The sequence below is a fragment of the Spermophilus citellus genome (assembly GCF_964194105.1).
Source record: "Spermophilus citellus genome assembly, chromosome: 15".
In the NCBI taxonomy this organism is placed as follows: domain Eukaryota; kingdom Metazoa; phylum Chordata; class Mammalia; order Rodentia; family Sciuridae; genus Spermophilus; species Spermophilus citellus.
The window spans coordinates 37,996,995-38,024,446 of NC_138195.1; the positions used below are offsets into that span (position 1 = coordinate 37,996,995).

At 35.0% G+C, this 27,452-nt stretch overlaps 1 protein-coding gene across 8 annotated transcripts in view; it reads right to left on the reverse strand.

Annotated features, from left to right (window-relative positions):
* Positions 1-27,452, reverse strand: part of JMJD1C (jumonji domain containing 1C) — a 284,460-nt gene that overhangs the window by 31,776 nt on the left and 225,232 nt on the right. For 7 of the 8 annotated variants that reach the window (XM_081267689.1, XM_081267688.1, XM_081267686.1 and 4 more), the window contains 7 exons: positions 15,274-15,379; positions 11,929-12,053; positions 9,739-9,882; positions 9,460-9,652; positions 7,665-9,334; positions 3,483-3,655; positions 1,036-3,242 (listed from right to left, as the gene is read on the reverse strand). In XM_081267689.1, the coding sequence (XP_081123815.1) occupies positions 1,036-3,242; positions 3,483-3,655; positions 7,665-9,334; positions 9,460-9,652; positions 9,739-9,882; positions 11,929-12,053; positions 15,274-15,280 (4,519 nt within the window). In that variant the 5' untranslated portion in view covers positions 15,281-15,379. The remainder of the gene's footprint in view (positions 1-1,035; positions 3,243-3,482; positions 3,656-7,664; positions 9,335-9,459; positions 9,653-9,738; positions 9,883-11,928; positions 12,054-15,273; positions 15,380-27,452) is intronic. The other variant, XM_081267692.1, reaches the window with a different exon arrangement.

The window sequence follows — 27,452 nt, forward strand, 5'->3', positions numbered from 1 at the left end:
CAGTCTGCCAGTCTCTCTGTCTCTAGTTGAGCTTGTCCTTCGTTCTTTCACTTTCTGACTGTCCTTTTCTATGATTCCATCCTCCTGTTTTTCTCTCCTTCACTTTGCCTCTGATTTCCACACAGCCATGTGGGAAAACCTCATTCTGTGAAAAGGCACAAATAAGAGCCTTCAAGCATCCAAGTGCTTGTGAAAGTATTTCTTGAGCGTCCACAATGTCACAGATATTTCATATATTGTATGTGGATGAACACATGAATATAATCAAACTATTAAGTGCTTTCTGCATAGTGCAACACACCTACAAAGAAATAAGTAAACTGAGAAATACTTCTAGAGTAAAGACATATAGAAACATTTTATACTGAATATTACTGGAATCACTTATTTTTGTCCAGCTATAGCCATAAAGGAAATATTCTAATTTTGCAGCTTTCTACTTATTATGGAAGTTCTTGAATATGTAAATGAAACCACAAGATTCTCCCTCTATCTTGAACAACTATTTGAACAGCATCATTAAATGGATGGTAATTCCAATAAGCTTACAATTTTGACACTTGAAGATATGTCATATTTACTCTACTTTTTAAATTTTTCTCTGGTAATGTGCATTACAGTAACTAGAATTTTCCAACTAAATATTATAATAAATATCTTCATGACCATTAGAATCAATTTTTATTAAGATTACCATAACTGCATTTTAACAGTTCTTAGAAATAGTTAAGATTATGACTTTCTCCTAAATTACAAAGTGGGTTACAAATATTATCTACTATGAGTGCTAGGGAAAATAAGTGTATTTCTTCAAGTCTCCCTAAAATGAGGAATAAATCTCTTATTTCCTCTTATAGGGTACTTGTAAAATGTAGAAATGATATCAGTGAATACATATACATGGTGTGTATCTACACCTGCAAATAAAGACAAAAGAATGCCTTTCAACTCACTAATCTTCATAGAACCACACCAATACTGCTAGAACATTCAGTCCATTTTACCTGAGCTAGATAAAACAAATTCTTTACTTACCACTATTACTGCTACTCTGCAACTTCAATTTACTTTTTTCTTTGGCACTCCTGCTGAGAACTCCATTGGGTTTCAAATCTTCCTCTATTTCACCTTTTCTTTTTTGCAAATCATTTTGCTTCTTTTTATAAGTTGGCTTAGGTTGCCTTTTAGTCCTTTGCTCTGACTTGCTTTCACTTTCATCTGAATCTCCACTTTCAGAGCCAGATTCATAAGTTCTTTTGGCTTTTCTCCTATTGACTTTATCATCTCTTACGTATTTATCCACTATGATTTTACTATCTACACTATTTTGTATATCATTAGATGTAGAGGCTGTTAAGTTGACAGAACATGGCTTTATAATTTCTGATACAGAATTCCCTGAATTTTCCATTTTATTAGTATTTTTATCTTCTTCTGAATGTCTGGTAAGCCAGGCCTTTTTCAGTTTAGTGTGGTAGTTCGGTTGACTTGTCTGGGATGCTTGCCCATTTCCTACAGAGTTTGCTTTGTTCATTGTACTACAGATTACAGTGCTATCCAGAGGAAGGGAGGCTGAAACTGTCTGATTTTTCACAGCATTAAGTTCAGTCTCACTAACATTACTACTTTTATACTGAGCTGCAGCCAATGCTGCCTTGTGCTTTTTTAAATGAATAAAGTCAGTTGTGCCTGAGAAGCCAGAGCTGGGCTGAACAGTACTTCCTGTTTTATTACTGGCCAGAGTAACTGGAACTGTGGTGCTGACCTTGCATTCTTGTGTTTGAGCCACTGACTGAGTAACATTTTTTGAAGAGGTACATTCTAAGGATGTAAAGGCCAAAATGGTATTTGACAAAGAGTAAGTTATTTCTGAACTACCCCAGCTGGAAACACTGGTGGTAGTAGGAGCAGATGTGAATACATCTGTTTTGGTATTACACACTGTATTTATAGTAGACATAACTGAAGTGGGAACAAAGCCCTGTGAGACAGTCTCGAAGGTTTTTTCAGATTTCATGTGAGCACTGTCTGAACTCACATTTGGTAGAATGATTCTTCCAGTCTCTCCAGCTTCTACTGATTTGAGGCAATCTGTTTTATTTGCCCCAGTTGAAGATCTTTCACTAACTCGATCTTTGGAAGCTAACTGCATTGCTGGCATGTTATCAATTTTTGTACTAGAAGGTGGACGCACAATGACAGATGCCACAGCAGCCTGTGATTTTCCACCACTTTTCTCCACATGCCACTCTGCTTTCTCTTTGCTGAGGTTATTATTAGCCCTCCACATTTCTGTCAAACTCTGGTCAGAAGAACTCTTAAAATTTGCCTGAGAGTCTTTTGGCTCAGGAATTAAAGTTGGAGGCTTCTGTGATTCCTGAACTTTGCTGCCAGCATTTACTGGCATCACTGGAGTTAAAGTTGGAGGGGAAAGGCTACTGTAGCTGCTTTCCTTTCGTTCTAAACTGTGATGAATTGGTGGGTGAAATACTGGTGCTCTATGTAAAGCAGGCATACTGCGGAGTGTATTTGTAGAAGAAACTGTCAAATGGGTAGGACTTCTACAGTCATTTCTGAAAGTTGTTACTGAGTGAGATGTAATCTGATGGGGAAGATGTTCTGGTATCTTGCCTACTAAACTTTCACTTTCTGGTTGGTGTTTAATCAAAGGTGGAGGCTTTGAAAGAGATGATATAAATGAAGTCAGAGTTTGAGGATTAGCTGCTGTTGCAAGGGAATTACTCTGTTTTTCAATATAAATATTTGAAACCTCTTTGGATGGGTATGATCTTGGAGGTTCATTGACCACACTATTGGACAATGTAGTAAAATAGTTACTTTGGGGCAAACTTTGAGGCACCGGGTGCTTCATTTTATAAAGCTCTGATACTGAGCGTTCTACATCTTTATCTTGTTTGATGACATGGCTTTTAGGGCTAGATGATGATGCTGTTACTCTGGAATAATTCTCTCTCTCACCCTCAAGTCCCTTAATTTTGGTTGTAAAGGGAGCAACATCAATACTCTCTTGAAGAATTCGACGATGTTCTTCCTTATATTTGTTTAATCTCTCTCCAGTCTCCTGGGGTGGCCTCTGCGATTGATTTAATACTGGATCCACAAAATGCCTATGCAAGTGACAATCTTTCCCAGTCTGTGACCTATTTAGATCCAGGTCATTTTTTACTGATGTGGATGCAACAGACCGTAATGGTTCCATAAAAGCTTTCCTCTCCAATTCTCTATAAAGAAAACACAAAGATTTCTGTAATCAATTTTTCTTGGTGAGTGGGGGGAGATGGTTTCTATGTAATATATTCTATTACGAAAGTAAAACACACCTTTGCAAGTACTCTAATATCAATTACAAAATGTATCAATACAGAATACTTCTTCAAAGTCTAGTTGTAAACATTTATTAACTTTAACTGAGAAGCGAATTAAGAAAAACAAGTTTTAAATTTAAGCATTAGTTAACTTACTCTTTATGGTGATCTACTACAGGTTTTGTCAATGGTGGACTGGAATGTGTGGTAATTTTAAGAGGTCGATGAGGTTCTGCACTGGAAGGTCTGACAGGAATGTGACTGAGTAATCCAATACCATCTGCTGAGGTCACAGGGGTGTGTTGATGTAACCAAGGACTGGGAGAATTCTATTTTTAAAAAAAAACCCAAAACAAAAAATTGGACTTCAGTTACTAGAAAAAGTTAAAATTAGTGTCACAGAAGTTTAACAGGATTACATTTATAAAAACTGTGATTTTTATTCTAAATGAATTGGATGAGAAATATTCAAGTATATAACCAGCATAATTAGATTAATTTCCCATAGTATGCAGTCAACTCATCAGTATTAAATTATCAATTTCCATAAATTTACTTTAATTTTACTAAAAGTAGCTCTGGGAATCAGTGCTTTCAACTTAATTTACTTGATTTCCTAAGACTTTAATATCAAAAGAATATATACTATAGCTAAGCACAACGGCACATGCCTATGATCACAGAGATTCAGGAGGATAAGACAGGAGGATCACAAGTTGGAGGTCAGTTTTAGCAATTTAGCAAGATCCTGTTGCAAAAAAAAAAAAAAAAAAGAAGAAGGAGGAAAGAAAGAAAAAAGATTGGAAAAGTAGGGGGAGGTGTGTAGGAATGTAACTTAGTGGCAAAATGCCTTTGAGCTGGTTCAATCCCCAGTACCGCACAAAACAAAATACAAGCAAAGATTATGTTGGTATTAACAAAAACAGAATGTTTTCTTATATTTCACCAGAAACAGAAATTATAACCAAATTCATATGCCATCTTTTGTCATCAAAAAAAGCTAACTTTTTCAATACAACAATTTACTTACAATTGGTAGACAATTGTATTTTCAAGGCTTAAATGTATACTCAGTTGCACCATAAACTATAAACATTGTTGGGCCATTAAACTTGGAGATGTAGTTCAATGGCAGAGCATTTGCCTAGGATGTGTGAGGCACTGGATTTGATCCTTAGTACCACATAAAAATAAACAAATAAAATAAAGGCATTCTGTTAATTTATAACTACAAAAAAAAAAAAAAAAACCAACTTGGAGTGTGGAAATATAACAATGTTAACTTTTTCTATGTTAATATGCTGCCTTTCTCATAATTAAAAATGTGGTACAGAGACCTCTATGTTGAGACATATATCAAATTACATGTTTAAGGATTTTTTTTCTATATTATGAGTGATACTGAAATACCAGAAAAACAAAAAGCTGCTTTAGTTTTAACAAAGGGGCTAAATTTAACAACTCAAATGATAATACAAAAGCAGTTTATGCCAAATAGATACTGCTGTAAAATTACTGAAACTAAAAGCATACACCATGGCTGCAAATGTCACCTAAGAGAAAAATACATAATTATACACATAAGGATCATCCCAATATATAATGACACAAAAGACCTCAGTTCTAACAGATTCAAGATTCTTGCTGGGTACAGTGATGCACACCTGAAATCCTAGTGACTCAGAAAGTTGAGGCAAGAGGATTGCAAGTTTGAGGCCAGCCTCAGTAACTTAGCAAGATCCTGTCTTCAAATAAAAAATAAAAAGGTTGGGAATGTAGCTCAGTAGTAGAACATCTCTAGGTTCAATCCCCAGCACCTCAAAAATGAAGATCTTAAAGTGCAATAAAGGCAAGGCAAGATAAAGGTTTTTACCCTATAAAATAAAGACTCAAGCTGAGCATGGTTGTGCATGCCTGTAATTCCAGCAGCTTGGGAGGCTGAGACAGGAGGATGGTGAGTTCAAAGCCAGCCTTAGCAAAAATGAGGTGCTAAGCAACTCAGTGAGACTCTCTCTAAATAAAATATAAAACAGGGCTGGAGATTTGGCTTAGTGGTTGAGTGCCCCTGAGTTCAATCTATAATACCCCACAAAAAACAAACAAAAACCCTACTCAAAATAGATTCCTAATCTAGTGCCTGTGCTTGTATTGTTTTTCACTTTTAAACCAGGATAACAGATCTTGATTTTTCCTCAAAATGTTATTTAAATTTATTCCTTCATATTATATGTTTACACAAATTAATGGAAGTCAGATACACCCGTTTTTAGTTTAACCTTTTTTTTCCTCCTGGTGGCGCTTGCTGGGGTGAGGGGGGACAAGACTGGGGAGCAGTACTGGAGCTTGAACTACATTTCCAGCCCTTTTCCATTTTATTTAGAGACAGGAAAAAAAAAAATGTGGCATCTATACACAATGGAGTACTATGCAGCAATAAAAAATGACAAAATAATAGAATTTGCAGGGAAATGGATGGCACTAGAGCAGATTATGCTTAGTGAAGCTAGCCAATCCCTAAAAAACAAATAAAAAATGTGGTATCGAGACAGGGACTCTCCCTAAGTTGCCCAGGCTTGCTTGGATCTTGGGATCCTCTTGCCTCGGCCTCCTGAATAGCTGGCATGCACCACCACACCCAGCTAGTTTAATGTTTTTATGATCAGTTAATAAAACATTTTATATTCTTATAAACATGGACGCTTGACAGTCACAAAGTCTACCAAGTAACAATTCTTCCAAGCCATTTCTAACAATAACTTAAATCTATTTTCCAGAGCTTGGAACTTATAGAGGTTCAAAGTTATTTGCATCTCTTGGCTTCTTATGTTCATCTAGACTATCCTTGTGCACCTGCAACTACATTCATGATACACTGAGAGTGAAGGTCTGAATGAATGCATTAGGCACTTAAGTTACCACACCTACTTTCAATTTTGACAATTAAAATTAGGACAATGTAATGATTATAGTGATTCTTCTTTTACTTAAAAACTACATCATGTACACATTGTAGTATGTTTCACCTATTACTAGATTAATGGCACCATCAAGAATGGGGCTGGAGGGCTGGGGATGTGGCTCAAGCGATAGCGCGCTTGCCTGGCATGCGTGTGGCTCTGGGTTCGATCCTCAGCACCTCATACAAATAAAGATGTTGTGTCCGCCGAAAACTAAACAATAAATATTAAAAAATTTTCTCTCTTAAAAAAAAAAAAAAAAAAAGAATAGGGATGGGGGCTGGTATGGAGGCACAAACCTATAATCCCAGCTGAGGTGAGACTGAGGCAGGAGGATCTCAAGTTAAACCTTGCCAGTTTAGTGTGATGATCAAAATTAAAGATGAGGTGAAAAAGTTCTAGTGCTGTGATGTACAACAGTACTTAAGTCTAATCATTAAGATAGTTAATTAATTTATTTTTAAAAAATATTTCTTAGTTGTAGATGGATACAATATCTTTATTTCATTTTTATGTGGTTGGTGCTGAGGATTGTACCCCCAGTGCCTCACGTGTGCTAGGTGAGCACTCTACCACTGAGCCACAACCCCAGCCCCAGTAATTTATTTTTTAAGGTGCTGGGGATCAAGCCCATGGCCTTGACTTGCTAGGCAAGTTAGCACTATTCCCCCCCCCCCCAAAAAAAGGGCATAAAAACAGATTTGGGCAAAATATCTGAAGACTCTCTTGGGTCACATAAAGGACAAGATTAGCTCCTGGAAGTACGTGGCACCAATTCCTCCATTTGAAAAACAACACTGAGCTTGGTATTATTCTTACTAGCTATTTCTTAGTGTAAAATGAATTTGCTAGAGAAACCACATAGCTCACAAAGGAATATAAGTCCTACACCAACTGCAGCAATAGTCTGTTAGGTAGAAAGAATCTCATCAACTTTCCCACATACTGGAAATCTCCAGACTTGGATAACCTTAAGAAAAAAGGGAGTCATAGCTCATATTATACAATTAACATAATGCATTGAACTGGGGTACATAACAATTTTAAAAAGAACAATTTGATAATACATATAAAGAAAGCCTTACAATTTTGCATAATTATTAACCCAGAATTTTCAATTATAAGTATATGAATTTAAATCTATAATAAAAACCACAATCTAAAAAAATTTTACTTTCTTCAACTAACTCTTTTTATAAAGTGGCTTTTCTGAGATTTCTGCTGCTACTGCTCTGAGGATATTAAGCATCCAAACAAGTATCTGAAAAATTCTAACATTCTGTAATTGGACATGACCTAAAAGAATGGGATACTGAAAATGCACCTGTACCTTTTAATAAATAAGTTTACACTGACATAAAGGCAAACCAGTGTCACTTACCCTCCTTAATGAAGCTTCAGCACTAACTGCATTTTCTGGGTGAACCCACTTAGGAGAAGGCAGACCAAGTCCTGAGTATGCATGTGTTCCGTTTGGATACTGCCAAATAATTGGATAAAGTCCAAGCTGATTATATGAAGCAGAAGGATGAGCTTGTCCAAGAAGATGAGGTGACTGGTGCTGTAACAACTGTTGCTGTTGCTGGTGTGCTAGTGCTAAGTGGCTCAAGCTGCTAGCATGAGCACTCTCTAGGCGTGGGTGGCCACCAAGTAAGGAGGCAGTAGGCACTCCAGGTAACACAGTGGGAAGTAAATGAGGATGATGAACAGAATGGTGTGGACTACTAGTCAGAGGATGAGTGCTGATTGTAGGTAATGGAGTTTGACTGGATGATCCAGCTAGTAAATGGGATGCAGGGTTTAAGGCAGGGTGATGGGTACCTGGATTTAAACAGGTTCTATGGGATGTGGAATGAAGAGGGAAAGGATGTTGACTTAAAAAAGGTGAAATGTGATTAGCTCCTGCTTCTGATCCAATAAGAGCAGGATCTCGATAAACGGTGAAATGCTCATTTTTATCAATGATAAGAGGGCTCTTTGTAGTTTCCAATGCACTGCCTCGAGTAGGAACCGGATGAAAACTGCATCTTGATAACTCATTTGCCAGTCTTCTTTCACCAGTAGCTTGACTGTTCACATAAGTAGCCTTAGACTTTACAGAATCAGGAGAATGGGTAATTTTGGGTTTAACAACTTCAGGTGAAGAATTGGGTTTTGTCTTGTGAGTATCTACTGAAGCAGTTAGTTTAGATTTTATAGTCTCTGGGGGTGGACTTGGCTTATTTGCCTTATCTTCTGTGACAGAAGGTGCACTTAAAGAAGATGTGCAAGAATATTGATTTTTTTCTTTTTCCATATCCAGTTGATCATTTCCTGAAGAAGCATTTATAACACTTGACTGGGTTAAATCCACTTTAATTACATCACTGACCCAGTTCTGGTCAGAATCTTGTTTTGCTATTTCCAAGTATTTTGAATTTACAATTGAATGTTTTGAATCATTAACTTTAGGATCCATTTTCTCAAGAGTCTGCAGGCCAAAGGTACTTGAGTTTTCCTGAACCACTTTTTCTGAATTAGCATCTTTTGTAATATCAATAACACATTTTGGTGTGGATGGTCTGGATATAAACTTTTCCTTTGGTAATAATTCCACCGTATGTGTGTTTTCCATATTGCATTCTTGAAGAAGTAAATCCTTAGGATTATGTTCAGCAAGTGTGGCCTGTTCTGATGAATGGATAGTAACTTTTTCTTGAAACTGAATATCAACAGATTTCTGCTTCTCTGCTTCTTCATGTTTTTTATCTTCATGTATTTGATCCCAGGGAGTCTGGATATCTACTAGTGTCTCTTCTCCCACCTTCTCACTATTCTGGGATTTCCCTTCTTCTCCATTTATCTTGGAAGTATTTTTATTTTTCAACTCATTCTCTGACTTCTGCTCTGAGGAATTATCAATTATTCTCTTATTCGAATTTTCTGAGTCACTGCTCTCAGAAAAGTCTGAAACATTGTCAGTCCGCAATCTTTTCATATTTAGTTTCTTTTCATCCTCCTCAGGTTTCCTTCTTTTATTCATCAAGTGTTTGTTTTTACCCTTAGGATTATCTGTAAGGTTAAAAAAAAGTCTTACTTTTTGATTATGAAAAATCATAATCAAAACTAAGTAGCATATTTTAAATATTTTTATTTGTTCCCAGTCCCTAAAGGAGAAAAAAAAAAGCGGATCCTACCTCCTCGTGATATATAATCGTATTTTTCCTCCTTCATCTTCTCTTCGTCTGGTATACTGCTATCTGAGCCCTTCCTCTTATTTGGACGGATATTTCTTTGTTGCTGTTGCTGGTGTGTATTCTGTTTTGGTACAGCAGTTTGAGAGTTCATTGCTGGTCTGGGACTATTTGCTTGGGCACGTGTATAATGGCCCTAAAAATAACCGACAATGATTATAACTAGCTAATTCTAAATAGAGAAAGAAATTATAAAAATTAATTACTAGTTAACATACATACGTGAACAGTGTTGATATTTTGATTGGCACGAGACCTACGTCGTGATGTAATGCCAATATTTTCACCTTTTAATAAGGAGTGAACAACATCATCTAGAAAGGTCATTTGAACCATAGAAGGATCGACATTCTGTGGTTCTAGTACCTAATCCATAACAAAACAAAAACAAAAATTAAATACAATGAGCTAAACAATACGTGGTAGCATTTCTTTATTAAGTAGAAATGTTTAGAAATCAGTTTGGGATCCCTACTTCCTATTTTTAAAATAAATAGGACAAACTGGATATTTATACTTGTTCTTTTTGGTGATGTCACTTGCATATGGGGCTCTATATTTTTCTTTTATCATATGGGGGATTGGACCCATGTGTGCTTAACCACCAAGCCACATCCTCAGTGCTTTTTATTTTTTATTTTGAGACAGGATGCTGTCAAGTTGCATAGGGCCTTGCTAAGTTGCTGAGGCTGGTCTTGAACTTTCCTGCCTCAGCCTCCAGAGTTGCTGGAATTACAGGCCTGTGTCACTGTGTCCAGCTGGACTCTATATTCTTGATTAATTCTTAACTTTGTTTATCAAAATATACTTGCAATAGATAATATTTGCTTTTTAATTCTTGGCTAGTAGTTGAAACAATGTTACAGAAGCTTAAAAGTAATTCTGTCCTTGGTGACTAAAACTGGTTACTTAAGTCTGATAGTATCTTTTAAATTAAATTTTTGAAAAGCAGCTACAAAATAAGACTAGGAGAACAAGTCAAAAACCGTACAAATAATGTAAAAATTCAAGGTGATTTTGTACTTCATCAAGGTGAAAGCTTGTCATCTTTTTAAGGAAAAATGCAGTTAAATAATATAATTTATTTATTAGCATTGACAAAATTTTAATCAAAGCATTTAAATTGTTTACAAAGGAGCGCTATCATAATTCTCCAAAATTCACTTGGGTAGGAATTTCTAAATATCTGGGTTTTTTTGCACATAAACAAATGACAGCTTTAAAAATAAACGTTTTTCTCAAAAAGGAAAAAAAAAAAAAAAACAAACCTGTGTTTTTAACATTTGTCACAAAACTTAAGTGAGCATACTAATAATGAAATTTGATGTAAGAGAGCTACATATGCACTGAAAGTTTTCATTAGTGAAAAGAAAACAAGGCCTGGGGATATGACTCAGGGATAAACCATTCAGAATGCATTTTTAATACCAGAGAGACAGAAAAACAGAGAAAGTTTTAGCTAACGAAAAATTAAAGAAAAAAAAGACTAAGTAGCTTGATGTGTCTATTTCAGGTTCTGATTTTATTAGTATTGAAATAAATATGACACTACCATTATCCTCTGACCTAAAGTGACCTCTATGTAACATTGGAGATGCTGGTCACATCAGGAACATGCCTATAATTGCCAGGCCAGTCTGGGCAATTTAACACAACCTCAATATAAAAGAAAAAGGGCTTGGGGTATATAGCTCAGTGGTAGAGCATTTGCCTAGTATGCTCTAGGTGAGGCCCTAGGTTCAATCCTCAGTAGCAAAGAAAGAAAGAAAGAAAGAAAGAAAACAAAGCAAAACTTTGTAGGTGAAAATTATTATCAAACTGTTGGTACAGACTATTTTTTTAAATATTTTTTTAATATTTATTTTTTAGTTATCGGCGTACACAACATCTTTGTTTTGTATGTGGTACTGAGGATCGAACCCAGGCCGCACGCATGCCAGGTGAGCGCGCTACCACTTGAGCCACATCCCCAGCCCCTTTTTAAATATTTTTAGGGGGGGGATGTGGCTCAAGCGGTAACATGCTTGCCTGGCATGACGGGGCGCTGGGTTCGATCCTCAGCACCACGATAAAATAAAATAAAGTTGTTGTGTCCACTGAAAACTGAAAAATAAATATTAAAAAAATTCTCTCTCTCCTCTCTTTCTTAAAAAAAAAAATTTAGCTGTAGATTGACACAATACCTTTATTTAATTTATTAATATGGTGCTGAGGATTGAACCCAGTACCTCACACATGCTAGGCAAGTGCTTTATCACTGAGCTACAACCCCAACATGGCATAGACTATTTGTACTACAAAAATTAGTTTTTTTCCAAAACATTAGTTGAGGTTGAAAGGATAATAACTCAGCTTAACATGTGAAAGGCTCTGAGTTAAATCCCCAGCACCAAAACTAAATAAAGTATTTACCTGATCATTCATAACGATCATGGTGCGGGTGAAGAGATCATGATGAGTAATTATGCCGGTAAACCACTGGGTGGCAGAGTCTTGTCTATATACTCTCACTCTGTATCCATTTAAAGAATAAGGGCCTTTAAAAAAACACAAGCATAAACAATTTAAATGCGGACATTTTGCGTAGTAATTACCTCTTAGGAGAAAACAAATCTGATGAGTAATATAACCAAAGATAAATTTAAAAAAAATGTTGTAGAAGACAAATAAAATCCTTTGGTGGCTCATGACTACAATCTCCAATGCTCTGAGGCTATTCAAGATCAGCCCGGGCAACAGCAAAACTCACCTCAAAAATAAAAAATAAGCAGATCATTCTGAGGTTATTATATATATACTACTACATATACATACTTCCTGACTCAATGGAATAAAATACTTAAAAAGTTAGATGGAGTGTTTCTAGGACCATGAGTTAGTAAAAGAACAGAACGTTAAGTTGCAGCAATCTGGGCTGTAGTAAGGTTACAAAACTGCTAACAAGGTTTGGGCACATGACTACCTGGATGAAATGAAAAGGTAACTCAGAACTTGAAGTCTGAGTCATCTAGCTGCCAGTACTTTACCATAAACTACAAATTTTGATTCCTCTGTGACAGGAAAAGCTGCTGAAAGTCTTAAAACTCAAAGATTGATGAGTGCACTTAAAAACAGAGCACTAAACATGTGTTAAAAAAGAAATGAGATGTACTTTTGTGTTAAACATACTTTTTCAAAGGAAGTTTTACACACACACACACGTATGTGTATGTATACTTTTAGAAAATAAGAAAGGACTAAATATTAAGGATCTATCTGTATATTTCCAGGTAAGCTTATTAAAACAAAAATCATTACACGTAAGTGGATAATAAAGATGAAAATTCCTTCAGTTCACAGGCACTAAAATATCACTGAATACTTTATCAAGTTTAATGGGAACTGTGGAGGGTGGGGAGTCTATGGCACATTGATAATAGTATTCTATATCAACAATTACAAAATGATTTCAAAGTTTCGAGTGCTTATTTAATCCTTTTTTTCTGATTCCTAGACTGAAGTTCTTTGTTCTAGGTTTAACACACTCAAAATACCAACAAACGATTAAATACTTATTTATAGTTTTTTTAAAAAAAGAAGCAAAAAGAAAAAGAAGAGCAATGTCAGTAACAACCTAAAACATCTAATGCACAGCTTGGTGCAGTGGTGCACTTCTGTAACTGCACCTTAACGAAGAGGTCAAGGCAGGAGGATCACAAGTTCAAGGTCAGACTAGACGACTTACTAAGACCCTACCTCAAAAATAAAATATAAAGGGGCTAGGGACATAGCTCAGTGGCAGAGCACTTGACAAGTATGTAAAAAGCCCGTGTTTGATCCCCTGTACCACCACCATAACAAAAACAATAATAATCCATGTGACTTGTAAATGGTATGTATATTGATCTAGGAAAAAAATGAAGATATTCACTGGCTATAATTTAAAGAAGGTGATGCATAAATGCTATTCACTATCCATAATGTATTATACAAACTCTAGTCTTTTCTAACTATGGGAAGAATAAGACTCCAGATTAGTTTTTTCTGTGTAATACGGAAAATGGTTACAGAAAAACACCAAAATGATCAGTTTTTAATTACCATAAGCATACCATCTACATTGGTTTATTCCCAACACTAAGCACAGTTTGTAATTTGCCTTACACAATTATGCTTAAAATGAAAAGGGGTTATTAACGCTTTAATCTTTTTTCCTCACAGGGTATGATAAAACAAGTTAATTTTTTTTTTTAAAGTATTAGTTTGGTTTCTTCAACAAATAAACTGCAAAAAGAGAAAAAAAGGGGATAGGGATTGTCATACCAACCAATCACAACATGTGGACCTAATAAATTCTATTAAAATCATTTGACATTTATAACATAAATGGAAATCTGAAACTGACACTAATTTGTGTGTGTGTGTGGCATTATCACCAGTTTTATTTATCACAAAAATGGATAGAAGGGCTGGGGATGTGGCTCAAGCGGTAGCGCGCTCGCCTAGCGTGCATGCGGCCCGGGTTCGATCCTCAGCACCACATACCAACAAAGATGTTGTGTCCGCCAAGAACTAAGAAAAAATAAATAAATGTTAAAAATCATCTCTCTCTCTCTGTCCCCCCTCTCTCTCACTCTCTCTTAAAAAAAAAATGGATAGAAAAAGCCAGGTGTGGTGACGCAAGCCTGTAATACTAATGGCTCAGGAGGCTGAGACAGAGGGATCATGAGTTCAAAGCTGGCCTCAGCAAAAATGAGGGGCTAAGCAACTCAGTGAGACCCTGTCTCCAAATAAAATACAAAATAGCGGGCTGAGGTTGTGGCTCAGTGGTTGAGTGCCCCTGAGTTCAATCTCCCGTTCCTCTTCCCCCAAAAAGGATAAATAAAGGTGATGCTGAAATTTGATAGAAACAAAAGGGGATGTAGATTGGGCAGGATCATTCAAGGTTTAGTTGTTGTTTGGACCGGGAGACTTGACACATGGATGATAACCAAAATAGCTGATTTTTGTTATGAATATTTATACTAAGAAAAATTTAATATATATACAATCTGCTGCTATATGTAACCATATAAAGCAAAACAATCACAACTGAGATTACTTCATTTAATGCTTAATGGCATGGGTACTGAGGATTGAGAGAAATATGAAAATTTAAAAACAAAACTCTATTTTTAACATTCTACAATATAATATGTTCATGTCATAATCAGTTTCAATTCAATTTTACAAGAAGTTTATATCTATGTTATTTTATTGACATAAAGGAAAATTACTAGGAATTACAAAACATTAGTATGAAGGTCACATGTTGTTGTAGATAAACCTGTAACTTAGTAAACAAAGGCAACAAAACTGACTAGTAATGAGGTAATTGTTGAAAAAGGTGCAGTAAAACAGGCTACTTTTATCAGATTATCAACAGCATTCTTCAAAGGAAATCAATTTTGGTTCTGGGTAACCCTTTACTGCAAACAATGCTTCCTTCACACACTTAAAGCATTTTATACTATGAACATTTTCCATTCAACAAAACACCTGTGCAATTTTAAGTTCAGAACAGGAATTTAGCTCAAATAAGTTATTTGAAAAACTGGTAGAATAATAAACTATCAAAATTATTAGGATACCGCAATTATTTTCCTTTGGACTATATATAGAATTCAAATTATTAGACTGGGCCTTCTACTTACATTGCATATAACTGAACAACCAAACACAAATATGTAAAGTTGCCTAGTCCCACCCACCAATAATGCATAATTTCAAAATAGTTACCTTGCATAAAAATCTCCTGAACCTTTTGTTCCTTTACCCAGACTTTCACTTCCTCGTGAAGTTGCGGGTTGTCCCTGAGAACTGGGTTTAGGCTGTCTATGTCGTCCTAGAATTATAGATTAAAAGAAAAGGTCCACATTATGCTCTCCTAACATTCATGTTACCAACTTTCTCTTTTATATGTCCTAAAGACTTGAGAAATTTTCTTGATCTAAATATATGTAAAACCACAAATTCAAAATTGTAGTTTATGAGAAATTATGTAACAACTGAGCATAGGAAATTAATCTGTGGTATGATCTGATCCTTGACAACAATGTTCTATAGTCAAACACTAGAAATTTAGTAATGAATTTTCTAACTTTTTAAATATAGTCTTATTCTGATCAGCTTTTCAAGAATTTTACTATTCTGCTATTGTTTGCAGTATGGGGGATTGAACCCAGGACCTTACCTCCAGCATACTAGGCAAACACTCCACCACTCAGCCATGCCCCCAGCCCAGGATTTTACTATTTGAAGCAATATAAAAACCAAATATATCAGGTCTGTGGCAAAATAATGCAGTATTTTAGTGACAGTTAATAGATACATATAAATTACCACATCAAATTATGCTCAAAACATTAGGGTTTGAAACTAACAGTCACTGCCCTGATTTTAATGTCATAAAATTCAGTTCTATTGAAACTCATTTGACCATAACTTCACTGCTAAAACTTCTATTTTAAGTTAGGGCCAAAGCATTCAGGTAATTAAAATTAGATTATTCACGATATTATCCTCAGAACAAGGTGGATCTAGACCATTGAAACAATCATGTAGTCACATAGTTTCCCACGATCAGCTGGTCCCAGACCATCACATTCTGTTCTCTTTCTCTCAAAGCACCTCTGCTGCACCTGCATTTGAGATTGGCTGCAGGAGCTCTAAAGTTAACTGGTGAGAAAACAGCACTGTCACTTTGGGACTATTTTAAAAGTAGACTGGCAGATTATGGAAATAGTGATCAGAAAGGAGCTAAATCAGGAAATTATACCTGGTAAATAAAAAGAATCTAGCAATTTTTTTTTGGGGGGGGGGGGCAAAAAAAAAAAAAGATGGATGAAGCAGGTCATACCGTACTCCTTTGTTCCAAAGTCTATCCAAGTAAATTAGATTTGCCTTCTCATCCATCAGTGCTTTACGATACTACTCTACACTTTTGGAATAATATTGTGGTAAATATTCTATCTGATATGTCTCTTATATCTAGGAAAAGCCAAAGGCAGAAGTAATTCCTTTTCTTTACCCTCTTTACCCTGCATTTAATAATATACTGTAGGGGTCTGGGGATGTAGCTCAGTGGTGAAGCATATGCTTAGTATCAATGAGGCTCTGGATTCAATTCTCAGCACCAGAAAAAAACAATAGTAAAAATATACTCACTATTAGATAATCTCATCACTTTTAGAATAGAAAATATCACAAGTTCTATAGGACTCTACTCCTCCTGATACATACTGACAGTTCAGTATAGTCATATCCTGAATATATATAAATTTGAATATAGGAAACTTTCTATGGAAAAATCACCATTTTCAGATTGCTCCGACAGCTACAAATTCTATCAAAATTATCTCCACTTAAGCTTCCATACATATACATCCATATATCTATAACTACATATGGAGTTATAACTACTTATAAAGCAGCATTATCAACACCTTACAACACCTTACAATTGCCTATGTTGAAATTTTATAACACTAGAATATAAATTAATTTGTTCAAACATATTTATATTAATTCAATAAGTTAAAATAATGAGCTGTTTCCAAGATCATTACACAGCATACATATCTTTTAAACAAACAAATGACTAATTTTCTAGTGGAAAAAATTAACCAAAAAATAAATGAATACTGTGAGTCCCTTTACTGATATGACCTTACTTAGATAAGCTCAAATTTCTGTTATCAGTTTTCTCATCTACAAAGTAGAGTTACTAATATCTGCCTCCATCCTGTTTGTTATAAGATGTTTAAAGCACTGAAACTGAGCACTGTGGCACATGCCTATAATCCCAGTACACAGAATGATCTCAAGTTAGAGGATAGCCTTGACAACTGAATGAGACCCTGTCTCAGAAGATTTTTTTGAAGTACTGCAATTAATTTTTATTGTTTTTTTTAATTTAGTTTTTGTGATACTACTGAAGTTATTTATACCCACCAGCTCTTTATTTTGTTGTTGTTGTTGTTGTTTTGGTACCAGGGATTGAACTCAGGGGTACTTGATCACTGAGCCACATCCCCAGCCCTATTTTTAGTTTACTTAGAGACAGGGTCTCATTGAGTTGCTTAGTGCCTCCCAGTTGCTGAGGCTGGCTTTGAACTCACAATTCTCCTGTCTCAGCCTCCCAAGCTGCTGGGATTACAGGCGTGCGCCACTGTGCCTGACCCCACCAACTCTTTTTGAGACAGGGTTCTCTCCCAATTTACTGAACCTGGCCTGGAACTTGTGATATCACTGTCTCAGCCCCGAAAGTTGCTAGGATTATAGGTATGCATCACCATGTTTAGTTAAAAGTTAATTTTACAAAATTTCAATTCTGAATTATCTATGGCAGTAAGTAACAATTAATTAATTAAAAACTCATTAAAATTGTCCTAAGACACTGCCTGGTTTATGACAAGCATGTTGTTGCCCAACTACTCCTGTTCCATGTATACTGTTACATCATCATATCCATTTAAAGAGTCTCACAAAAGGCTAAATGAGCAACTCCTGAAACAGAGAAAAATGAAGACTTTTTTTCTATGTATTGACCTAAACAATTTTGTGAAGGCGCTAAAAATCAAATATTAAGCCCATAGAGCTGATTTAGAAACTGGGAATCTGTAATTAAAAACTCGCTGAGAGAGCCAGGTGCATTGGCACACACCTGCAATCCCAGCAGCTTGAGAGGCTAAGGCAGGAGAATTGTTCAAAACCAGCCTCAGCAACTTAGCAATGTCCTTAAGTTACTCAGCAAGACGCTGTCTCTAAATTAGAAAGGGCTGGAGATGTGGCTTAGTGGTTAAATGCTGCTGCATTCAATCCCTGGTACCAAACAAACACACAAAACCCCCACCAAAACTTAAGAATATTTGCTATTTTACAAACTACAGAAGAATTTCAGCTGTGTCTTGAGCTTATATGCTATTATAAAACAATTTAGCTGGGTGCCAGGGCATATTCCTGTAATCCCAGTGATTCCTGGAGGTCAAGGCAGGAAGACCACAAGTTCGAGGCCAACCTCAGCAACTTAGTGGGCCCCTAAGCAATTTAGCAAGACCTTGTTTCAAAATAAAATATAAAAAGGGCTGGGGGTGGTGTAGCTCAGTGGTAAAGTAGTTTTTAGCTTAAGTAACACTATGTATTTTCTGAAATTTTCCCCGAACAATTCACCAAGTAGTGAAAGAATAGAACCTTCTATGAACCTTCCCTTCTCCATAACTGTATCGTATGGAAACTCCTAATTATAACTTCCAGCAAGTGAGAAATAGGAAAAATCAGTTCAGCAAGATCTGCCTTATTAGAAACTTATAAAGAAAACATGATGTTCAAAACAATGCCTTAAATGAAGTTCTAGATTATATTTACTGTTCAGTTCATTGTTTTTCTTTTTTCGAAGACATAAGTTATCTCTAAATGAACAATAGTTGGGTACTGTAATGTAATAAAAAAAAAAAGATAACAAGATTGTGCATTTCCCATGACTAACACCATATTGGGTGTTCCCATACATTATTAATTTTTATAACAACTTTGTAGACTGAAATTACTATAACCTTTTCACAGAGTATGGTCCTTGATTAAAATCAGTAAATGATAAAGAATACTTAGGTGTCCTGTCTTTTATTTTCTATCTCTCTCTCCTCATTATTTTTATCAGGTGAAAGGTAACATTTTTAAAGACAGAATGGGTAAAATGAACTGAAAGACATTAATGGAAACTATCTTTTTTGTAAAGTCTAACAGTGGTTATATGAAAACATATATAGCAATACTTGAACACTTGTCAAACAGGAGCAGCTTACAGTGGTAAACTCACACAACCTTATAATCAGAAAGCATAAAAGAGAAAAAAAAAAACCTCCGGTGATGTGCTTTAATCATAATCTTCAAATTTCCAAATTATTTATTTCTAGGCAAACACTGTTATGAATTATTATTTGGGATAGTCAAAGTACAAAAAGTTTTTCTTCACATGTACAGAATACCATCATGGAGTTAAAATCATGCTGGATTATTGAACTAATCTCATTTTAAATGGTTCTCTATTTCTAAAATTAGAATAATACAATATTCAGATATCCCCAAATAACTTAAATAAAAGCAATATCCTGTATGAAGATGTGAAAAGAAAAAAAAGCCATATCCTGAGTGCTAAAAATATATGCAAAACATTTATAAGATAATAAGGTGGTGATTTTCCTTCTTGTAACAGAAAAGTACTCCTTACCAGTTCTGGAAATAGATTCTTTTTTGGGATGGTGGGGTGGTGAGAGGTACCAGGAATTGAACTCAGGGCACTCAAACAAAGAGCCACATCCCCAGTCCTATTTTGTATATTATTGAGAGACAGGTCTCACTAAGTGGCTTGGCACCTCACTTTTGCTGAGGCTGGCTTTTAACTTGAGATCTTCTTGCCCCAGACTCCTGAGCTGCTGGGATTACATGCATGTGCCACTGTGCCAGGCCCTGGAAATACATTCTTTATGTCACATATATTCTGAGTTCATTTACCAACAGAAGAGCCAGCAAAGCCCGTACTGGAGAAAAATATACCAGTGGTCTATCTAGGTGCATGAGCTGATTGACTTAATAATTTGAAGAAACTGGCTCTAAAGTCCCAACTGATGGGCTGGGGATGTGGCTCAAGCGGTAGCGCGCTCGCCTGGCATGCGTGCGGCCCGGATTCGATCCTCAGCACCACATACAAAGATGTTGTGTCCACCAAAAACTAAAAAATAAATATTAAAATTCTCTCTCTCTCGGGGCTGAGGCTACGGCTCAGTGGCAAAGCGCTTGCTTCGAATGTGTGAGGCCCTGGGTTCGATCCTCAGTACCACATAAAAATAAACAAATAAAATAAAAGTATTGTGTTCAACTACAACTAAGAATATTTTAAAAATAAATAAATAAATAAATAAAAATAAAATTCTCTCTCTCTCACTCTCTCTTTAAAAAAAAAAAGTCCCAACTGATGTCTAGAATAGCATTTTGATTAAAATTTTTAAAAAGTCACTTCTTTGTATAATTTCTGACAGAGAATAACCTAATACTGATACTGATATGTGGTTTATTAATGGAATAATATTTTCCCCCTTCAATAAAACCCTTAACCTCTGTGTGACATCCAGTGAGCTTCTTAAATCATACTGTATTAAATTTCCCCCACTTTAGGGGGGCACAGTAATGCATTCTTGTAATCCCAGCAACTCTCAAAGCTGAGGCAGTAAGAGGCTAACCTCAACCATATCAATACCCTGTCTCAAAATAAAAAGGAATGGGAACGTAGCTCAGTAGTAGAACACCCCTGAATTCAACCCCTAGTACAAAATAAATAAATAAAAAACTACAAAATGTAAGATTAAAAACTCCTATTATTGGGCAGGGCACTTGCCTCACACATGTGAGGCACTGGGTTTGATCCTCAGCACCATATAAAAATAAACAAACAAAATAAAGATACTGTGTCCATCTATAAGTAAAAAAATTCTAAAAACCTCATATAATTAAGGCAATGTAATATTATAGAATTAACTATATTTCACAAATGTCTGAATTATGTACATTTATGAGCCTAGGAAAATCATACAAATCCTATTTCAAATAATTTTTTAAAAACTCTACAAGTAAATGAATTTCCCTGATAGATTCCTTGTTTAGCACACACTTCCTTGATGTACTTAATTTCAGTGTAGATAATTAAGAAAAAATTATTTTGAAAGATAAGGTTTACTCCTGCAGGCCAACAACAATTATTATATACAAAGGTTGGTACCATCCACTTCTCTATACTCTACAGTAGGGTAAAAATGAATACATGCATTGAGAAATTAGGTATATTGTAAAGATATTCTTTAAATAGTAACCTATTTCACGTATCTGAATATACTAAGAACCCTAGAGGTTAATTCAATCTGTCTATACAGAAACACACATATTTTTAAAAGATGAATATTCTTTTTAATTTTTAGTTGTAGATGGACACAATACCTTTATTTATTTATTTTATGTGGTGCTGAGTATGGAATGCAGTACATTTCACAAGCTAGGCAAGTGCTCTACCACTGAGCTACAACCCCAGCCCCAAACAAAGGTATTTAAGAGTGGGAGATACAACTATGTGTGGAAGCCCTGGGTTACATCCCTAGACACACACACACACACACACACACACACACCCAAAATCAATATAATTAAAAGCAAGAGAAAATTTAAATTATGTTCTATTTATAGAAAATTCCATCATTCCTGGTTTATTTTGGTTAATTTAGAAGCCTAAAATCTAGATTATAATGTAAATGACAGCAATGGAATTTTTCTTTAAAAAAACAATTAAAAGATGGGAATGATGGCAAGCATTTGTAATCCCAGCTACTTGGGAGGCTAAGGAGGCAGGATCACCTAAGCCCAGGAGTTCCAGATCACCCTGGCCAACAATAGTGAGACCCCTTCTCAAACAACAATAAAATAATTATACATAAGGATTCAGATGGCAGGAGGGACTAGGCTAATATTTTATATTACCCATGCAATTTTTTCCCACTCAAAATCAAAGAGATGACACGAAACATGCTCATTCCTAAAGTATTTATATCCTGAAGCCACAAGGAAAAATTTAATGTCTTAAGAGAGGTGATGGGGGCTGGGGATGTGGCTCAAGCGGTAGCGCGCTCGCCTGGCATGCGTGCGGCCCGGGTTCGATCCTCAGCACCACATACCAACAAAGATGTTGTGTCTGCCGAGAACTAAAAAAAAATAAATAAATATTAAAAATTCTCTCTCTCTCTCTCATTCTCTCTCCTTTCTCACTCTCTCTTTAAAAAAAAAAAAAGAGAGAGGTGATGTAACTAGTAGTAATAAAATGAAGCTCCAAGGTCATCTGATGTTATTAACGGAAACAGTATCATAATGATATTTGGGTAAAATTTTAAACCATTAAAAAGGATTACTTTTGAAAGCCCATTTATGTGGTAGTAACTTCCCTCTAGGTATATGTTAAAATTTTACTAGTGTGGGGAAAAAAAAAAGATTACTCTATAAGGGAAAAATAGCAAATGCCAACATTCTGATCTTTTGTAATTCTTGCGCCTGAGCTTTTAGAAAGCATTCCTTGCACTAGAAGTTGATATTAATTCAGAAACAAAAAGAGATGCCAGACAAAGTGGCACATGCCTGCAATCCCAACTACTTGGGAGGATCTGAAGTTTAAAGTCTGCCAGGGAAACTTAGCAAGACCCTGACTCATTTAAAATAAAAAAGTATCAATTTAGTGTTCTCTATTTCCAATGAGTTTTTTAATCATTCTGTATTAGTTAATTTTGACATTTGTCATTTGCAAAATTTTGATCTGAAGACTTCCACCAAATTTATCAATACAAAAAATACACACAATGTTTAATGGAATCCTAACTCAGAAACTAAGTTGCCATTTTTTTAAAATATTTATTTTTTAGTTATCGGCGGGCACAACATCTTTGTTTGTATGTGGTGCTGAGGATATCGAACCCGGGCCGCACGCATGCCAGGTGAGCATGCTACCGCTTGAGCCAGCCACATCCCCAGCCCGTAAGTTGCCATTTTTAATTGAATCTAACTTTATAGTTAAAACAGTCTTCAGTTAACCTATTATAGACTAAAATATGCTCATCTGAACAGTTTTCAAACTCTCCACAGCATATTAACTTGTAATAACTATGGAGCAAATAATTTTAATTCTTACAGAAGCATCACCTAATGTTAGTACTGAAAAAAAATGAAATAAAACCAAAATTTAAATTTCATGTCTATCAGAAGGAAAAAACACTTAATATAAAAATAAAATTAAAATCTACCAGGTAAACAAACTAAACTTAATGATAGGGCTGGAATTGTGGTTCAGTAGTACTTGCCTAGCATGTGAGAGGCACTGGGTTTGATCCTCAGCACCACATAAAAACTAAATAGTCATTACGTCCATCTACAATTAAAAATTTAAAAATAAGGATATTTTAATATAATTTTCTACTATTATAGGCCATAACTTATATTCAGAAATTAAACATTTCTCCAAAGGAAGTCTACTTAGAAAATTGGATATAGCTTTTAGAAACTATCTTAAGCAGGGTGTAGTGGCACATGCTTGTAATCCCAGGGACTTGAGAGTTGAGGCAGAATGATCACAAGGCCAGGGGCAGACTTAGCAGTTCAGCTAAATTCTATCTTAAAAATAAAAAAGGATTGAGGATGTAGCTCAGTAGTAAAAAAAACCCTAGGGTACAATCCCTAGTTATAAATATAAACACACACCCCAAAAGAATCCTATTCTATCTTGACACAAAAGATCACAAAAACATTCCTTTTCTTCATTATTTTTCCAAATGAACATTAACACAACATTTTTAAGAGGAATTCCTTTACTATATTCAGAGCCTTGTCTGCAGAATTCATTTATGAGTATAGCATTTACTATGTAAAAGATACTATGGTAAATATTTTACCTTCATTATGCCAATTCATTCTCAAAATAACCAATGAGGCAGGTATTGTTATCTCCATTTTATAGATGAGGAAACTGAGGTGTGGAGAGTTTAGGTTACATAGATTTTATTTTTTTAGGAGTGGAAAACGATCCCAGGAGTACTTTACTTATGAGCTACATCCCCAGTCCATCCGTCCGTCCTTCCTTCATTTATTTAGAGACATCATCTTGCTAAAATACTGAGGCAGATCTCTAACTTCTAATCCTCTTGTCTCAGCTTCCTGAGTTGCCAGGATTGCAGGCATGTGGAACCATGCCTGGCTAGGATTACATAGATTTTAAATAGAATTTGAACAAAGGCAGTCTGACTTCCTTTTTTTTGTGTGATGCTGAGCTACAGCCCTTGTCCTTTAAATCTTCTTGGTTTTGCATATCCCTGTTCTGTCTAATCTGTAATGACTATATCTATTTCTGTATCTACAGAGATATATCCTTATAATCTTTATATATAATAAAAATATATACAAAATATATCGCAATACTAATAGTAGTTTCTTTAGCTAACTAATTTATGGATCATCTTTTTTCACTTAGCTAGCCTTTGTGTTTTTCCTAAACAGGTATTATTTTGCAATGAGAAAAAGAAAATAGTTTTAAAATGCAAAACACTGACTCATGCCAATAATTTGCTCATATATTATTATATCAATTTCCTTTGCTGCAAAATTCCATCTATAAGAAACTTAAAACATTTCACTAAAAAACTCAATACAACCTGTTAGTTAAATACAATAACCTTATTCCATAGAAGACTTAGATAGTTTAGAAATTTTGTTGATACACTTGAAAACACCTTAATATCTTCATTATGATACAAACTGATTGTTAAAAACAAAGTTAAAGTACTTGTCTAACATGTACAAGGCCCTGAGTTCTATTCCCAGGTGCTCCCTCTCAAAATAAACAAAACTCACAGTAAACAAAAGCAAAGTTAGAGCCTATAAAAAGTAAGATTTATTTAATGTAATTTTATTAATATGGCATCAATTATACAAGGTATTATTCAAATTAATTCTCATAAAATCTCTGCTAGCCTACTATTAATGATAACACACTAAAGAGTTTTTTTTTTTAACTTCTGTTAGGTTTCAAAGTCAAAATAATCATAAATATTAAGTCATAAAATTCAATATTAACTGAGCTAGAGGAAACAAATTTCCTTCACTAATTAACAGACTTTGATACAAATAAACAGTTTCGTATATTTGATAACAACTTTTTTGTGTTTTGTTTTTTGGTGCTAGGGGTTGCTTGTTCATGTTAAGCAGCTATATACCCCTAGTCCTTTTTTTTTATGGTTTTTCTAGAGAACAAAATACATGTTTAAGTAAGTGATTTTTAAGTTAGCCCTACGCAAAATAAATATTTTATATTAATTTTAAAAATTTGATGTTGTATTTCAGATATTATTCTAGAGGATTAAATGCCTTATTTCTAAAAATGCTTTGTCAATATTACAATTTATGAAATGTGACATCAGCACACACACATAAATTCAGTCAATTTCCAATAATTCACAGAAAGATTAGTTATTTGAAGTATCCTGGGCCAAATACCCTTCTCTCTTACAAAGTCCATCTTTATATTGCTACCCTTGAGAAAAAACTTTCAATACTTCATTGGAGTTTTGCCAATTTAACTCAAATTTAGCCCAAAACAAGCATGATGGATGTCTCATTTGCCACTTCTCAAAAACACTGCAAAACCAAAAATTAAAAGTTTCTGGATTGTTGGCATTACCACTCTTCAATTATCCAAGATCAGTAGTACCCTTAGGTTTCATTCAATATAACTTAAAAACTAATCTCCTAAACTACCTGTCTATGATTCATGGGATAAACCTCTTTTCAGCTTTTAAAAAATAACTATTTAAGGTAAGCATACTGGTGCTGTGGTTGTAGCATGGTGGTAGAGCACTTGCCTAGCCATGTGAGGCATTGGGTTTGATCCTCAGCACCACATAAAAATAAACAAAATGCAGATATTGTGTCCAGCTACAACTAAAAAGAAATTTAAGAGCAAGCATATCTCAGTATAAAGTTTTTTTTTTTGAGAGAAATTTTTTTTAATATTTATTTTTTAGCTTTCGGCGGACACAACATCTTTGTTTGGATGTGGTGCTGAGGATCGAACCCGGGCCACAGCATGCCAGGCGAGCGCGCTACCGCTTGAGCCATATCCCCAGCCCAGTCAGTATAAATTTTAAAAACTTATTTTTCTACCACTGAGCAATACCTCAGTTAATCTCATTTAATCCTAACAAAACCTCTTTTAGTTTGGTGTTATTCTCTCAATTTTATAGATGAGGAAACAAAGATTAGGTAATTTCCCTAAAACCATCTGGTTAGAAGGCAAATCAGCAAGGGACTTTCTAATGGCAAGGCTCTTTCCACTTAACTTACAACTAGCCACACACTTGGGAGAGTCAAAATTTTGAAAACTCTCTGCTGGGTTTTCAACAATTTACTTATGATATTAGCAACATGGTCGTATAAAGTGGATAAAATCCCAGTTTAGAAAATTACTTTATTAAAGCCAAACCAAACCAAACCAGACAAGGTGATTCTGGTTTAGTAATTTCCTCTACTCAGGAGGTTGAGGTAGGATGGTTGCAAATTAAAGGCCAGGCTAGGGAAAAAAACGCAAAGCATGCCACTTGGATTAAGCCATGCTTCTCTTTGTTTATATTTGCTGTATTATTTTTATTTGTTCATTAAAGGAGCCAACAGTAGATTATATAGTTCATTTTTGTAAAAAAGTATAAAAAAAACTTAAATAAATAAAAATAGGCAAGGAAAAAAAAAAGGCAAAGCAAAGGAAATGACTGGGCTAGCAGTAGAGTGCTGGCCTAGCATGTGCAAGACCCTGGGTTTGACAAAACCAAAACTAAACAACCCAGAAAATCATGTTGGCTAAATTAAAATCAGTTCATATATTCAAATCATATATTCCAAGATTTGAAATATTTGAAATAAGCACCATAAACAGTAAGCTATAATTTATCCCAATACTCAAGGATTTTGAAATAGATTTACAATACTGCTTTGTATACAAAAGTCCTATTACATCAAACCACAATAAAATAACTATATGTCTTGCTTTACTTCATCAGTTACATCTAGTTTAAAAATTTTTTTTAAATGTTTATTTTTTGGGGCTGGGGATGTGGCTCAAGCGGTAGCGCGCTTGCCTGGCATGCGTGCGGCCCGGGTTCGATCCTCAGCACTACATACAAACAAAGATGTTGTGTCTGCCGAAAACAAAAAAATATTAAAAATTCTCTCTCTTTAAAAAAAATGTTTATTTTAATTATATTATTAAAAAGAACTACCAATAGGGTTTCTAGACTAACCTTCCAACTGAAACTGACTTTTGATAAAAGTTATTCTCTTGAATAAACTTC